The following is a 14,529-nucleotide window of genomic DNA, read 5'->3' as shown; positions in this document are numbered from 1 at the left end:
CCATCAAGGGAAAATGCACGGCAGGGACTTTTTTCATTTGTATGAAGTCTTTCTTGAACATTTCTCAAAACAGTATCAGAAAATACAGCACTCCTGAACAAGTCAGTCATAACATAACTGATCAGCAAGATCTAAACATCCAGAAGTACCAGTGCACTACGAATGCTGGCCCCTCCCATGGCCAAATGCCTTGGATTTGGCTGGGTTTGAGATGGCCGGTTCCAGTTTCCATTATCGCTGAAAAACAAAGTCGGCCATCTCAAACCCGGCGATCTGTGGCATTTGGCCGGCCCCAACCGTATTATAGAAACAAAAGTTGGCCGGCCATCTTTTTCGATAATACGGTTCCGGCCAGCTGTTGCGGCGCCGCCAAAATAGATCGCCGGCGATCAATTTCACCAGCGCCGTTCGATAATGCCCCTCTTTGTGTCATAAGCAAATTTAATTACCTCACTAGTTACTCCCATCTCTAGGTCACTTATAAATATGTTAAAAAGCAGTGGTGCCAGCACAGACCCCTGGGGAACCCCATTAACTACCCTTCTCCATTGAGAATACTGATCATTTAACCCTACTCTCTGTTTTCTATCTTTTAACCAGTTTTAATCCACAATAGAACACTACTCCTATCCCATGACTCTCCAATTTCCTCTGGAGTCTTTCATGAGGTACTTTGTCAAATGCCTTCTGAAAATCCAGACACAATATCAACCGGCTCACCTTTATCCATATGTTTGTTCACCCCTTCAAAGAAATGTAGTAGATTGGTGAGGCAAGATTTCCCTTCACTAAATCCATGTTGACTTTGTCTCATCAATCCGTGCTTTTGAATATGCTCTGTAATTTTGTTCATAATAGTCTCTACCATTTTGCCCGGCACTGACATCAGACTCACCGGTCTATAATTTCTCAGATCTCCTCTGGAACTTTTTTTAAAAATCGGCGTTACATTGGCCACCTCCAATCTTCCGGTACCACGCTCATTTTAAGGATAAATTACATATTACTAACAATAGCTCCGCAAGCTCATTTTTCAGTTCTATCAGTACTCTGGGATGAATACCATCTGGTCCAGGAGGTTTGCTACTCTTCAGTTTGTAGAACTGCCCCATTACATCCGCCAGGTTTACAGAGAATTCATTATGTTTCTCCGACTCGTCAGCTTCGAATACCATTTCTGGCACCGGTATCCCACCCAAATCTTCCTTGGTGAAGACTGAAGCAAAGAATTTATTCTCTCCACTACGGCTTTGTCTTCCCTGATCGCCCCTTTTACTCCTCGGTCATCTAGCGGTCCAACCGATTCTTTTGCTGCTTTTAATATACCTAAAAAAAATGTTACTGTATGTTTTTGCCTCCAACGCAATCTTTTTTTCGAAGTCCCTCTTTGCCTTTCTTATCAGTGCTTTGCATTTGACTTGACATTGCTTATGCGGTTTCTTATTATTTTCAGTCAGTTCCTTCTTCCATTTTCTGAAGGATTTTCTTTTAGCTCTAATAGCTTCCTTCACCTCACTTTTTAACCACACCGGCTGTCGTTTGGTCTTCTGTCCTCCTTTTTTAATACGTGGAATATATTTGGCTTGAGCTTCTAGGATGGTTTTTGAATAGCATCCACGCCTGATGTAACTTTTTGACCCTCACAGTCGCTCCTCTAAGTTTTTTTCCACTGTTCTCATTTTATCATAGTCTCCTTTTTTTATTTTAGATTTTATTTATTTATTTATTTTATTTGTTACATTTGTATCCCACATTTTCCCACCTATTTGCAGGCTTAATGTGGCTTACATAGTGCCGGAGATGCATTCGCAGACTCCGGTGTGAACAAATACAAAGTGGTGTTGTGGCAATAAAAGTTCATGTGGAGCAGTCAACGGAAGAGTTGTGTTATGTCCATTACGTACTTTACTTTTGTTGTGTTGCAGAGATCAGGCTATTAGGTTGGGTTGGTAGGGTATGCCTTTTCAAACAGGTTGGCTTTAGTGATTTCTGGAAATTTAGGTGGTTGTTGTTTTCAAGGCTTTCGGTAATGTGTTCCACAGTTGTGTACTTATGTAGGAAAAGCTGGATGTGTACGTTGATTTGTATTTGAGGCCTTTGCAGCTAGGGTAGCGCAGATTTAGATATGTTCGTAATGACTTAGATGTGTTTCTGGTTGGTAGGTTGATGAGGTCTGTCATGTATCCTGGGGCTTCTCCGTAGAGAATTTTGTGAACCATAGCACAGATTTTGAAGGCAATACGTTCTTTGATTGGGAGCCAGTGTAGTTTTTCACGGAGAGGTTTTGCGCTTTCAAATCGTGTTTTACCAAATATTAGCCTGGCTGCCGTGTTTTGGGCAGTCTGAAGCTTTTTTAGGATTTGTTCTTTGCATCCTGCGTAAATTCCGTTGCAGTAGTCTAACATGCATGTGACTCAGTACCATTGACTGTATCAGGTTACGAAATATTTCCCTCGGGAAGAATGGTTTCACGTGTTTGAGTTTCCACATTGCGTGGAACATTTTCTTTGTTGTGGATTTCGCTTGGCTCTCTAATGTTAAGTTGCGGTCTAATGTAACGCCAAGGATTTTCAGGTTGTCTGAGATAGGGAGGGTGTGGTCTGGGGTGTTGATACTTAGGAGGAGAGGATGAGACAATGTGTTTTTTCTTTGTTGAGTTTTAGATGAAATGCATTTGCCCATGAGTCCATGATGTTGAAGCTGAGCTTGATTTTGTTGGTGATTTCCTTAAAGTTAAACGCTAACGTATTTGATTTCCTATGTATATTTACTTCAAAGCTAGTATCAGATCAAGCGGCCCCAGCACCATTACCTCCTGCACCAGATCATACGCTCCACTAAGGACTAGGTCTAGAATTTTTCCTTCTCTCGTCGGCACCTGTACCAGCTGCTCCATAAAGCTGTCCTTGATTTCATCAAGGAATTTTACCTTCCTAGTGTGCCCCGATGTTACATTTACCCAGTCAATATCGGGGTAATTGAAATCACCCATTATTATTGTGTTGCCCAGTTTGTTTGTGTCCCTAATTTCCTTTAACATTTCTGCATCCGTCTGTTCATCCTGGCCAGGCGGACAGTAGTAAACTCCTATCATTATCCTTTTCCCCTTTACACATGGAATGTCAATCCACAGTGATTCCAAGAAGTGTTTTGTTTCCTGCAGAATTTTCAATCTATTTGATTCAAGGCTCTCATTAATATACAGTGCTACCCCTCCACCAATTCGATCCTCCCTATCACTACGATATAATTTGTACCCCGGTATGACAAGGGATGTGAGGCTTGCCCCCCCTCACCCAATAATAACTAAACACCAAACAACCTTTTTTCTTTAACAGTCAAAACATTTAATTGGATTTAACAAGGCCGCAGCTCCATTTATGGGTGGTATAACAGTAACCCTAGCTAGCATTCAACCAAGAAAGGACACTGGGCTACCTGCCATCTGCAGCAAGGTGACCACAGTAAATCTTACCAACTACCATTTCCCCTTGCCCCGCCATACAGCAAGGGCAAGTTAACTGAACCCCCATGTCCAAGACCGAGCTTATCGTCTTTCCACCAAAACCCACTTCCTCTTCCTCCACTTTCTATCTCAGTTGATAACACCTTCATCCTCCCCGTCTCATCTGCCCGCAACCTCGGAGTCATCTTTGACTCTCTCTCTTCTCTGCGCATATCCAGCAGATAGCCAAGACCTGTCGCTTCTTCCTCTTTAACATCAGCAAAATTCGCCCTTTCCTCTCTGAACACACCACCCGAACTCTCGTCCACGCTCTCATTACCTCTCGCCTGGACTACTGCAACTTACTCCTCACCGGCCTCCCACTTAGCCATCTATCCCCCCTTCAGTCTGTTCAGAACTCTGCTGCACGTCTCATATTCCGCCAGAACCGATATACTCATATCACCCCTCTCCTCAGGTCACTTCACTGGCTTCCGATCAGATACCGCATTCAATTCAAGCTTCTCCTTCTTACCTACAAATGCACTCAGTCTGCTGCCCCTCACTATCTTTCTACCCTCATCTCCCCTTACGTTCCCGCCTGTAACCTCCGTTCACAGGATAAATCCCTCCTCTCAGTACCTTCTCCACCACTGCCAACTCCAGGCTCCGCTCATTCTGCCTCGCCTCACCCTATGCTTGGAACAACCTTCCTGAGCCCTTACGCCAAGCCCTCTCCCTGCCCGTCTTCAAGTCTTTGCTTAAAGCCCACCTCTTCAATGCTGCGTTTGGCACCTAACCCTTACCGTTCACTGAATCCAGACTGCCCCAATTTGACTGCCCCTATCGGACCGACCATTCACTTGTCTATTAGATTGTAAGCTCTTTGAGCAGGGACTGTCTCTCTTTGTTAAATTGTACAGCGCTGCGTAACCCTAGTAGCGCTCTAGAAATGTTAAGTAATAGTAGTAGACCTGGAGGCTTGGCATAGTAGTAACCAAGGCCTCCGATTCACTGCCGGGTGAATGGTAAGGCTCCTTCAAGGACCTCCTTGAAGGGCCTATGCTTGGGTACCCCCCTCCCCCCCCAATGCTGTGACAACTGCTGACATAAAACGAAACCAGATATAACCTGTAACCTGTAGGGGTTGTTGGTATTTTTGAGAAGGGAGGGTTGGACAGGATTTTCTTCCTTCAGCTCCAGCTGGAAGACTTCCTCCACCTCTGGGGCTCCCCAGCTTTAATTACACTCTCCACCCTCCTCCCAGCAGGAGCTGCCACTGATGCCCAAACACTTTAAAAAAACGCCATCCAATTAGGTTACCCCTCTGTCCTTTTCCTGCCGGCCTGACACCAACAGTGCACTGCAAAGCCCAGCTCCCAACACTTCACAGCCGCACCCAGGGGTGGCACTCACCCTCTCATTCATGGCAGGCTGGGGTCGGAGCCATTCGCCCAATTTACTTCTTCTCTTTCTTTGGGCATGGACCTCTAGCTCCCCCTCCCCCTTCAGTCTTTATGCAGAGATTTCTACATGGCGTGCAGAACAGCAGCTCTCGGAGAAAAACAGAACACGATTCCGGAAACGTGCTTTCTTGAAATTGGTGCTAGAGGTGGTGGTTTCATGTGAAATCTCAATTCATCTTTCGGACAAAAACAGTGCAACCTTATTTCAATTTATCTTTTGGGGAAAATCTATTTAAATCCTACGAGAAACACTGCTCATAGCCAGCCCATAGTCATGGAAAAATATAGCTTATAAAAAATAAATTACCTTATTAAAATTAGAGTTACCCTACAATAAAATGACTTGAAGAAACATGTCCTTGTGCATCAAATGACTAACCTCATCAAGCTCGGAACTTTGTACACTTTCCCCCTTTTCAGAATGATTAAATGAAATGTTACACTTTTGACATAAAATGCTTCCGTTTTTAGATAGACTGAGGAATACCAGCTTTGATGGAAATGGTGCAGCTCTTGTGCACAAGCTCTGCCTTTAATTAATGCTATTTAATATAGGGTGCGATTTCCCCCAGCCCAATCCGGTCTTTCTCTCTTCCAGGCAGCCTCATTTGTTTTCTTTGCAACTTTTTTTTTTTTTTAAGTCCCAGGGGTTAGAGTAACTAACGAAGCACCTGCTGTCAGATTTTGGCCAGTGACTGGTGAGCTATTTATGTGACCGTTTGGGGGAAGATGGAGTGAAGTAGCTGAGGGAGAAAATAAACGTTATTTTACGATTTGCGCTTTTGTCCCTTGCAAAAAATGTTGTATTATCGAGAGAGTCTGAAAGAAAAGGCTTTTGACTGGACCTATTTATACAATAAGCTGCCCTTGTCTTTGTGCAATGACTCTGGACTGCAGCTTTTAGTTCATTAGTGTCTGTTTGTGATGGCTTTTTAAACAATTTTGAAAATCTTCTGGAAGGTATGCTCGACTTGTGACTGTGTATGAATCAATAAACGCAACACTGCGCTCTGACGGAAACATTCCAGAGATGTTCTAGGTCAACCGCCAATAATCGTTAACTTAACAACAAACATTTTTCTAAAAAAAGAAAAAAAAATCTTATTGAGAATCTGCAATCAAATAGCTTGGATCGGAAGTACATTCGTTTTGTATTGGCTCGTTTTTAAAGAAAACAAATGCAATTGATTTAAATATAAACAAACGAAACGAAGATTTGAGTCGAGGCGGAGTGCAAAAGTTAAAAGATTTTGGAATGGGCATTTTCTTAGTGTATGAAATGGTCTTTATTTTAAACTAGCATTCTTAAAAAGGAGTCATGAGAATTATACTTACAATTAACATTAATTCACGTAAAATTTCTTATCTCAATGTTTGTATGTAACCTTCCAGCTACTGAAGGAATATTTTTGCAACTGAGTAAATTAACAACTCTCTCCCCGACCCTTCACCCCCCCCCCCCCCCCCCCAAAAAAAAAAAAACCTAAATCGACAACAGAAAGTTGGCTCTGGATAGTAACTAGACCAACTGTCTGAGACCAGTGGATGGTCATTTTACCAATGTTTAGGATCTGGTTACTTTGAATACACCCTAGAGACCGGTATGCTATGCCTTACACTAATAGGCATCTGTCACCAATGGTGTCAGGTTTTTCCCCATATGTGTCGAATAGTTTTTTTGAAGCAGAGAGGGAAAACAGAAAATAAACCTTGCGCTACGTAGCTTTGGTCTGTTGTGTGTAAGAGTTTTCACTCTGGTTTGGCTCTGTGATACGTGTGGGGAGGGCATATTTAAGAGCAAAGTTATCCCCATCAAAATACTATGGTCAAAATGTTTAGCTACGCTCACTCGTTCCTCCAGTTTCACCAGTATTCCACATGCTATTAATTTGCTTCTTGTTTTTTGGTTATGAGCCTTTTTTTTTGTGTGTGTGTGCTGCATTTCTCTTCAAGGAAAGTATCAACCTGTATGGAGATATTCTTTCTTTCTTTTTTTTTTTTTTAATCGCAAAACATGTTTCATCTTTGCTTGTCCAAAAAGCACCAACAAGGGATCTAGACAAGATTAATTGGGCCAGGTGTACTGAAGGGTTTCCCTCATTGTTTGTCGATGAGAAAAATACTTTAGATACATTTTTTACGCACAGGATTCCTCACTATTTCGAACATGCGCTTTCTTCAGACCTTTGAGAGAACAATTTAAAATATTTCTCTTCGTGTGTCGTGTAACACGTTAAATGATATAGATAAGTAACAGATCTCTACACTGAAATCAAATTCGCATTATATAAAACTACGAAAACAAAATACACTCCGTTACCATTTTTGTTAGTTTCTCCATCACTTCACCCTGCTACTGCAAAAGAAGAATAAAAATATCTTAAAACAGTTGTCATGATGCAGTTTAAAAACAAATGTAATAGAAAAAGAAAGAAAGAAAACGAATGAACGAAATCGTTGTCTTTTAGTACCTGCACATGATTGTATTCCAAAATTCATTATACCCGTGACGCCCTCTACAGCTTCCAGTTATTATTACAAGTTCTTGACCAGCCTCTAGGAACAGCAAAAGCCTCAAAAGTAAAAGACTTCACCTGCTTCTTATTTCAACAGATTCAATCAGTTCGTTTGCATTTTAAAAACCAGGCCCTTAAAACATTCGAGCTAACTTTAATTTTGAATAAAAAGGTAATTCATCACTTATACTATAAAATAGGAGTGAGAAAAATGCAGATACAAAAATTCTTAATCCAGTGCAATCGATCAAAAACATTATAGACAATTGTTGAGAAAAATATAAAATATAAAGGCATATATATATATATATATATATATATATATATATATATATATATATATATGTCTCCAACCCAATTTTTAACGGATGAAACTAAAAATATTTAAAAAAAACAACTCTTTTACGAGCGAATGTGATAAAAGTGCCACTTTTATAGCAAATCTAGTTAATACTGCCAAAATATAATTGTTGATATGATTGGAACTGGGTAACATTTTATAGCGTAAAATATGTAAACCTATTTTCACTGTTATTATTTCTACATAGCATTTTATACGGACAAATGTTAAAGAGAGAAAAAGGAAGACATGATTCATAAATAAACTCCCTAAAGTTCAAATGCATTGTAGTATTTTGCCCAATGCTGGTATTATACTAAGCGTTAGAGCTTTAACAGAATATGCCCGGTTGTATACTTTTGGCACTTCTTATATCAAAGATAATCTAAAATATTCAGGCTGTCTGTTCTTTCTCCAGCCCTCTACCAACCCCAGCTTGGAGAACGCAGCTCCGGGAGCCAAAGGCATTAGTGCTATGCGTGGAAGTATGAAGGAGTAATTTATAAGTAACAAAGGATCAGGGCTGGAATGAACCCCTGTTATCCAATGTCATTTAGAAGCTCTGGATCAGCAGCTTCTTGAGCCTAAAAGTGAATCCAAGAAGACTCCTTTCCCTTTTCCCAGGGGTATCGGCTAAATATAGAAATAACCCTGGCTTGCACAAATCATGTACCATTTGCTGTTTGTGTAAAACCGATTAGCAAGACACAACTGTGAAACAACTTGTTACTTTAATAGCCCGAACACACAAACAGATTTAGATCAGTTTAGTTTTCCTTGTAAAAAGAGATTAGAGGGTCTCCATGTAAGGAGCTGATTTGAGATCCTGTGACACATAATACACTCTTGGTTAAGGAGACTGTAGTGCGTTCTAGTGTCAGATAATTTTCAGGCTCTTCTTTATAAAGTTCAAGCCGTCTCTTCCCAGGGCAGCTTTTTTATTTTCGTAATTTATATAGAGGTATAAATGTTTGCTTAGCGGACGATAACATTTACGGTTAACCTGAGAAACACTGGAGTGTACCAAAGCAAATATTATCTATTGAACAGTAGCACTAGAAATACGTCAGTAATGAAGCTGTATTCTTGTGCTGTGAAATTCCATTAATCACCATTATAATGGATTTTTACAGACAAATTGAGATTTTTTTTTTACAGACAGTTTTTATTAACGTCCAATTTCTATCACTTAATTGATCTTATGTTTAAAATAAAATTGATACATATGCTAAAAAGTCTTCAGTTAACACAAATATTGCAACTAACGTATTAAATACACCTAATAGTGTTTTAGTTTTAATAAAACAAAGTCGATTATAAGTAAAATGCCTTTATCTTCTAAACACACGCTCTTCTTTTCTTGATAACATCTGTAATTTGAGCCGAATGAGCAGCATAAGCAATTTAAAAAAAATGTGCTCATTAAAAGAAAATAAATGTTTAAAAAATATGGTTTATTAAATGCATTAATTATTTCCATGAAGTTATTATTTTAATCAATCCCTATCTTTTGGGGGTTTTGTTTCATATCAATATGCAGTTGTCACTTTTCAATATAGAAATTTGTTAATCATGTTATTTGGTTTATTTAATACTGACTTGTGTTGGTTATAACAATTTTAATTGGATTATAATTTAATTAGAATAGAGCTTTAAAGAGTACATTTCATTATTTATAAAATTGTAATTCAATAGTTTGTCATGTGCAATTTAAGAACAGTGTTTTGAGGACAGTTAATTTTTAATGTAGAGAAATATATTACGGTTAAATATGCTGGTTCTCATTTGCTGATTTTCAAGTGAGGTTTTTTTCTAAATTAATTTTTTTTTTAAATTGTGCTCTATAGCACATCTTATAGAATTACAATATTTGAATTCACACCGTTCAACAAAGATAACTGGAGCTGAAATAAAAAATGTCTGCCCTGATCTTGTTTTACCTATATTTACGTTAAATAAAGGTAGAAAAAAAATCTACCTGTTTGATATCGGTTTGAAATTGCCTGATAATAGCTTTTGCTTATCTCAACTCAAGGACAAGTTAACAAGCATGTATATTTTAATGTATTTGTTTTCAAAGAAGTATACTTATGCAACACAAATTACATCAATAATGGCAGATAACTATTTAAGTAGAAAATTACTTGAAAACACAAACAGTACCATTTAAAAAATTTATTTACAAACTTGTGTACAACACAATGTGATAACATTTAAAGAATACATATATTCATTTATAAACAGAGTTCTATAATAGAATGACTGTTTTTCTCTCTTTTTTTTATTTTATTTAAAATTTCCTGTTATTTATATACTTCTGATAAACTTCTGAGAGTGAACCTTCAAAAAAAGTGAAAGCTCAGTGCTCTAAATCTACTTTCCTTAAAAAAATAAGAACCCAGAAAGTAAAGCCAATAATTTTTATACAATATGTACAAATATTTTACCTGTCCAGAAAGCATTCCGTTTATTAATTATTATTATTATTATTTCGCGTTACATTTTGGGTTACGGTTATGCTGTTTAGCGTCCAGGGTGCTCAGTAAAAGATCTGCTCCGGGGGAAAAAAAAAAAAGAAACGAAGGTAAGTCTTGATTATTGGGCTGGCCACTTAGCCACTGCAGCCGCCGAGGCTGATTGCAGGAACTGTCCGGAGAGGAGGTTAGTGGGCATGCTGAGGATGGGGGCGATGGCAGCCGTGCTCCTGCTGAGGGCCAAAGGCTGGTGACTCACCAGGGCGGACTGCACGGTGACCGGAGGCCGCAGGAAAGTCTGAGCCGCCCCGGAACTGGTGGCCGACACCCCGATAATGTTCTCTATGCTGAAGGACGGTCTGCTGCTAGGCTCCGACTTGATGATGGACGCGGTGCTCAGGCTGTTGAGCTGCAGCTGCAAGCTGGGGCTGAGCTGCGAGTTGAAGGCTTTCCTGTTCAGCTCACTGGAAGGCAGCAGGGGCACGGCCGGGGGCAGCATGGGCCCCACCGGGGGCATGTAGGGGTACTGCAGCGCCGCCGGGTGCGGGTAGGCGCCCGGGTGCAGCCCGTACGGCCGCCCGTAGTGACTGGCGAGGCTGTAGGCACCGAAGCTCTGCATCATCAAAGCCGTCTGGTCCCGGAGGGCGTCCTGCTGGTGGCGCTTGAAGCGCTTCCTCCGGCGCAGGAAGCTGCCGTTGTCGAACATGTCCTCGGACTGCGGGTCCAGGGTCCAGTAGTTGCCCTTGCCAGGGTTGCCGGGCTCCCGGGGAATCTTGACGAAGCAGTCGTTGAGGGACAGGTTGTGGCGGATGGAGTTCTGCCAGGCGGGGAACTTCTCCCGGTAGTAGGGGAATCGGTTGCTGATGAACTCGCAGATACCGCTGAGGGTGAGTTTCTTCTGGGGGCTCTGCAGGATGGCCATGGTGATCAGAGCGATGTAGGAGTAGGGGGCTTCACCAGGCTGTTCTTGGGCTTGCTCTGGATGCCACCCGCCGCCGCCGCCGATCCCTCCTGGGGGTGGCCGCTGCCCTCTGCCTTGCCCTCGGCCTCGACGGAGGGGCTCCGGGGGGCCCCCTCCTGCAGCCCGATCTCCTCCACCTCGTCCAGGTGCTCGTGGTGGGCTCCGGGGGGGCTCTCGCAGTCGCTGCCCTCCTTCTGCACGGCCTCGTCCCCTTCGCCCACCACGTCGATGTCCACATCCTCCGCCGTCAGCACGGTCTGGCCGGACATATCGCTGGCACTGCTGCCGCCAGACAGGGTCATCGCAGCCCAACGTGCAAATTAACAGGAGGAAAAGGAAACAAACTGGAAGAAGAAGAAAAAAAAAAGGAAAAAATGGTAAGAACGTGACTTTCAGAATCAAACTGCAGTGCTTTCTAATTGCTGATCACTTGAGTCGTAAGATGAGATCTAAAGCCAACCTTTCAAGCTCCCCTGGTCAAGGGTACTTTTAGGGTTTCCCCCCTTACTTTCTCTCTTGTTTTATTTGTAGTTTTTTTCCCAGAGTTTGAGGAATAGGCAGGGTGTATAGGAACTCACTTGCCACTTTTAAAGTCCCTTTTTTAAAGACTGGCTGATAGATTACTTTCCAGTTAAAGATATACTGACCCGGGGAGCACGTGACCAGTGACGTCAGGCTCCCCACTGTTAAACCAAGCAAAACTCAAGTTGTTTCACCGAATTGTCAACAAAGAGACAAGAGTAGCTCTACTTATCATCGTATACAAGCATCATTTCAGCCCACAGCTTTGCTTCACGCTGGCGGGAGTAGCAAATAGGAGCATCAATCTGAAACCATTTAGCCTGCCTTTGTTTAAGATTACATATTAGGAGCGGCTCCTCTTATTACGCTTCGGCTCCAGCCTTTGATATAATTGCGAATAGGCAAAATGCAATCACAATCCGGTTTCAGCCTAGGAAGTTAAAAACTGCAGTTCAAAGACAGCAAATAAAGAAATTACCTGGGGGGGGGGGGGGGAACAATCTGCTCCAATAAAAACTGATTTGTACGTGAGCCCATGTCCAGTCTTCACCAAAACACCTATTATAAAGTAAGCGGATTCAGCATATTTTCATTTAAAAAAACAAACAAAAAAAAGAGCTTTGGGATCAGTACCTTTGAAAATGAAATCACTTTGCTGTAATTTTTTTTTTCCAAGCATCAGCTGGGAACTGAAGATCAGAAAATGGCTATTGATTAATCTATTAGATTGCTGCTGAGAGAAATAAAAGACGTAAGATAACAAAGGGAAACTATAAATAAAGAAGCCTTAACTGGTTTTGCAGAGGTGTTAACGACTTAATCATCGCTGGTGTTAGCATATGAAAAAGTAGGAAATGGGAGAGTGCGGTTGAATGTGAACCCCTCTATTCATCGAGACCAAGGTAAACCATGTCCTGAGGATGCAGCGCGCTACCACCAGAGAGAATCCTAAAAAACAAGTTCAGGACACATTCTGCGTTTCCTTTGCGCCAAGGGACGTGTTCAAATAAAGCAGAAAACCAACATCTGGGGAAGTCAGAGAGTCGGAAACGGAGGTTGGCTCAGTAATTATTTTCGTGATCTTTGTGTATTGTTGTCAAGGGTGCATGTGACCTTAAAACAAACAGATATCGAGAAAGGAAATACAAGAAGCGCTAATGTTTAATTCCCAATGAAGATCAATGACTTTTTTGTGTGTGTGTTTAAATGTCATTTCTGTAAATGCTTTAATGGTCTCAACATAAAAATGTATTTAAACTGGATTTGCAGGTTATACTCCGATTGATCTGCTGTTCATTTTCTGCCCTGCATAAATGAAAATAATTGACAAAGGAATCAATTCTGCTTTCTATCTCTATATTAACACCCGACAAAAGCGTGTGAATGACTTTACGGTGAGGGCTTCGAACACCCTGTTAACCCTGAGAAGGGTTACAGTATTCCGTTCAAACAATCCCTCCACTCCAGCCTGTGTAGTGTGGACGCCTGGCACTGCTGTGGATTAGTCTGCTTAATGAAGAAAGGAGCTTGTTGGGTCTTCTAACGGTGGGATGTGTAAGAAACAAACATTGATGAGCAGGAGAGTAAAGATTAGTTTTATATTTTGAAAGAGTGCATTATAAAGGTGTAATTTAAACGTGTGTGAATCAGTATTAATTAGAATATTTAGCAGCACCTGAGGATTCAAATAAGAAACCAGCTTTTCGAATTTGGAATCAGGAAAAGGAACGATGGGGATTTATGTATAAGTACATATTTTCTCCTTGAAGTAATTGTAAAGAAAGAGGAGGCTGTAATTCTGTATAGTCCCTATAAGGCATGGGCTGATAAATTCTTTAAAATGCATAAATCAAATTAGCTCGGAGAATTGTTATAAGGAACAGTATTTATGTGTATGTACTAGCAAAAACAAATAAACAAAAAAAAGGATAAACACCGAACATGACAAAATAATACCAGAGTTAATATCACTACCCTTTATTTAACGTTTTCATAATTAATAAAATATGAGAAAACAGAATCAGACAAAAAGTGGCTTAGTGAATTTGTTTTGTCTTATTTAAATGTGACTTCTGTTTAAAACTAATTCTCACTTTTTTCTGGATATTTCTGTTTAATTCGTGCTGTATTTGAGCATGGTCTTACGCAGTCAATGAATTTCAAACCAAATGATCCTCATTTGTGTTTTGCCATCTGGACAAAGGAGCTCTTTTTTGCAGCAAAATCGACTCAAACTGACTTACATGTGGGGAGGGCAAACTGCCCTTTTTTTTTTCTGTTATTTGTCGGAAATCTGCTTTGAACCCTCAGAGCTGAAAGGGGGAGGAACGTGAGCTACTTGAACTCACAGTTTCGTTTGTTACGCTTTTCTTCCAACACCAAAGTCAAATTAATTGATTCATACCATTAATTGCAGTGGAAAGAAACGTTTCCCCTCCATTAGAGATCCATTCTCTTAATATCTGTTCAGTCAATCTGAACACAAAAAAATCAGCACCTCTAAGAAATTTTATAGCAAAAGGGGAGCTTAATCCGTTCAGAAACATCTCACCTTTCCAGAAAAAAAAAAAAACCGACCCGGTTGCATAGTTTACTTTTTACATGTGTACAACGCAAACATATTTACAGTAAGCACAGCTGCTGCTTTGTTAGTGTCCCAGGATTGTAGGAGATGATCGAGACAACCTCGCAGATTCAAGTGCAAGCATTCGATTCTGGCCTTTCCGATTTCCCCACTTCTGCAACATTGAAATGATTGTTGCAAAAGAGGGAGGGTGAAACAAATATGTGTCTCAGGAATTCCCT

General features: G+C 40.8%; 1 protein-coding gene across 1 annotated transcript; it reads right to left on the bottom strand.

Moving 5' to 3' along the window:
• Window positions 1–10,072: 10,072 nt before the first annotated feature.
• LOC115458760 (forkhead box protein D3-like) lies at window positions 10,073–11,784 on the bottom strand. Its single transcript, XM_030188571.1, is given in 3 exon segments — window positions 10,073–11,192; window positions 11,195–11,546; window positions 11,663–11,784. Coding segments are annotated over 2 exon segments (1,140 nt in total). The 5' UTR covers window positions 11,505–11,546; window positions 11,663–11,784; the 3' UTR covers window positions 10,073–10,362.
• Between the last annotated feature and the right edge of the window lie 2,745 nt (window positions 11,785–14,529).

This window comes from Microcaecilia unicolor, unplaced genomic scaffold (genome assembly GCF_901765095.1).
Source record: "Microcaecilia unicolor unplaced genomic scaffold, aMicUni1.1, whole genome shotgun sequence".
Taxonomy (NCBI): Eukaryota; Metazoa; Chordata; class Amphibia; order Gymnophiona; family Siphonopidae; genus Microcaecilia; species Microcaecilia unicolor.
This window is presented reverse-complemented; position numbering and strand designations above follow the sequence as displayed.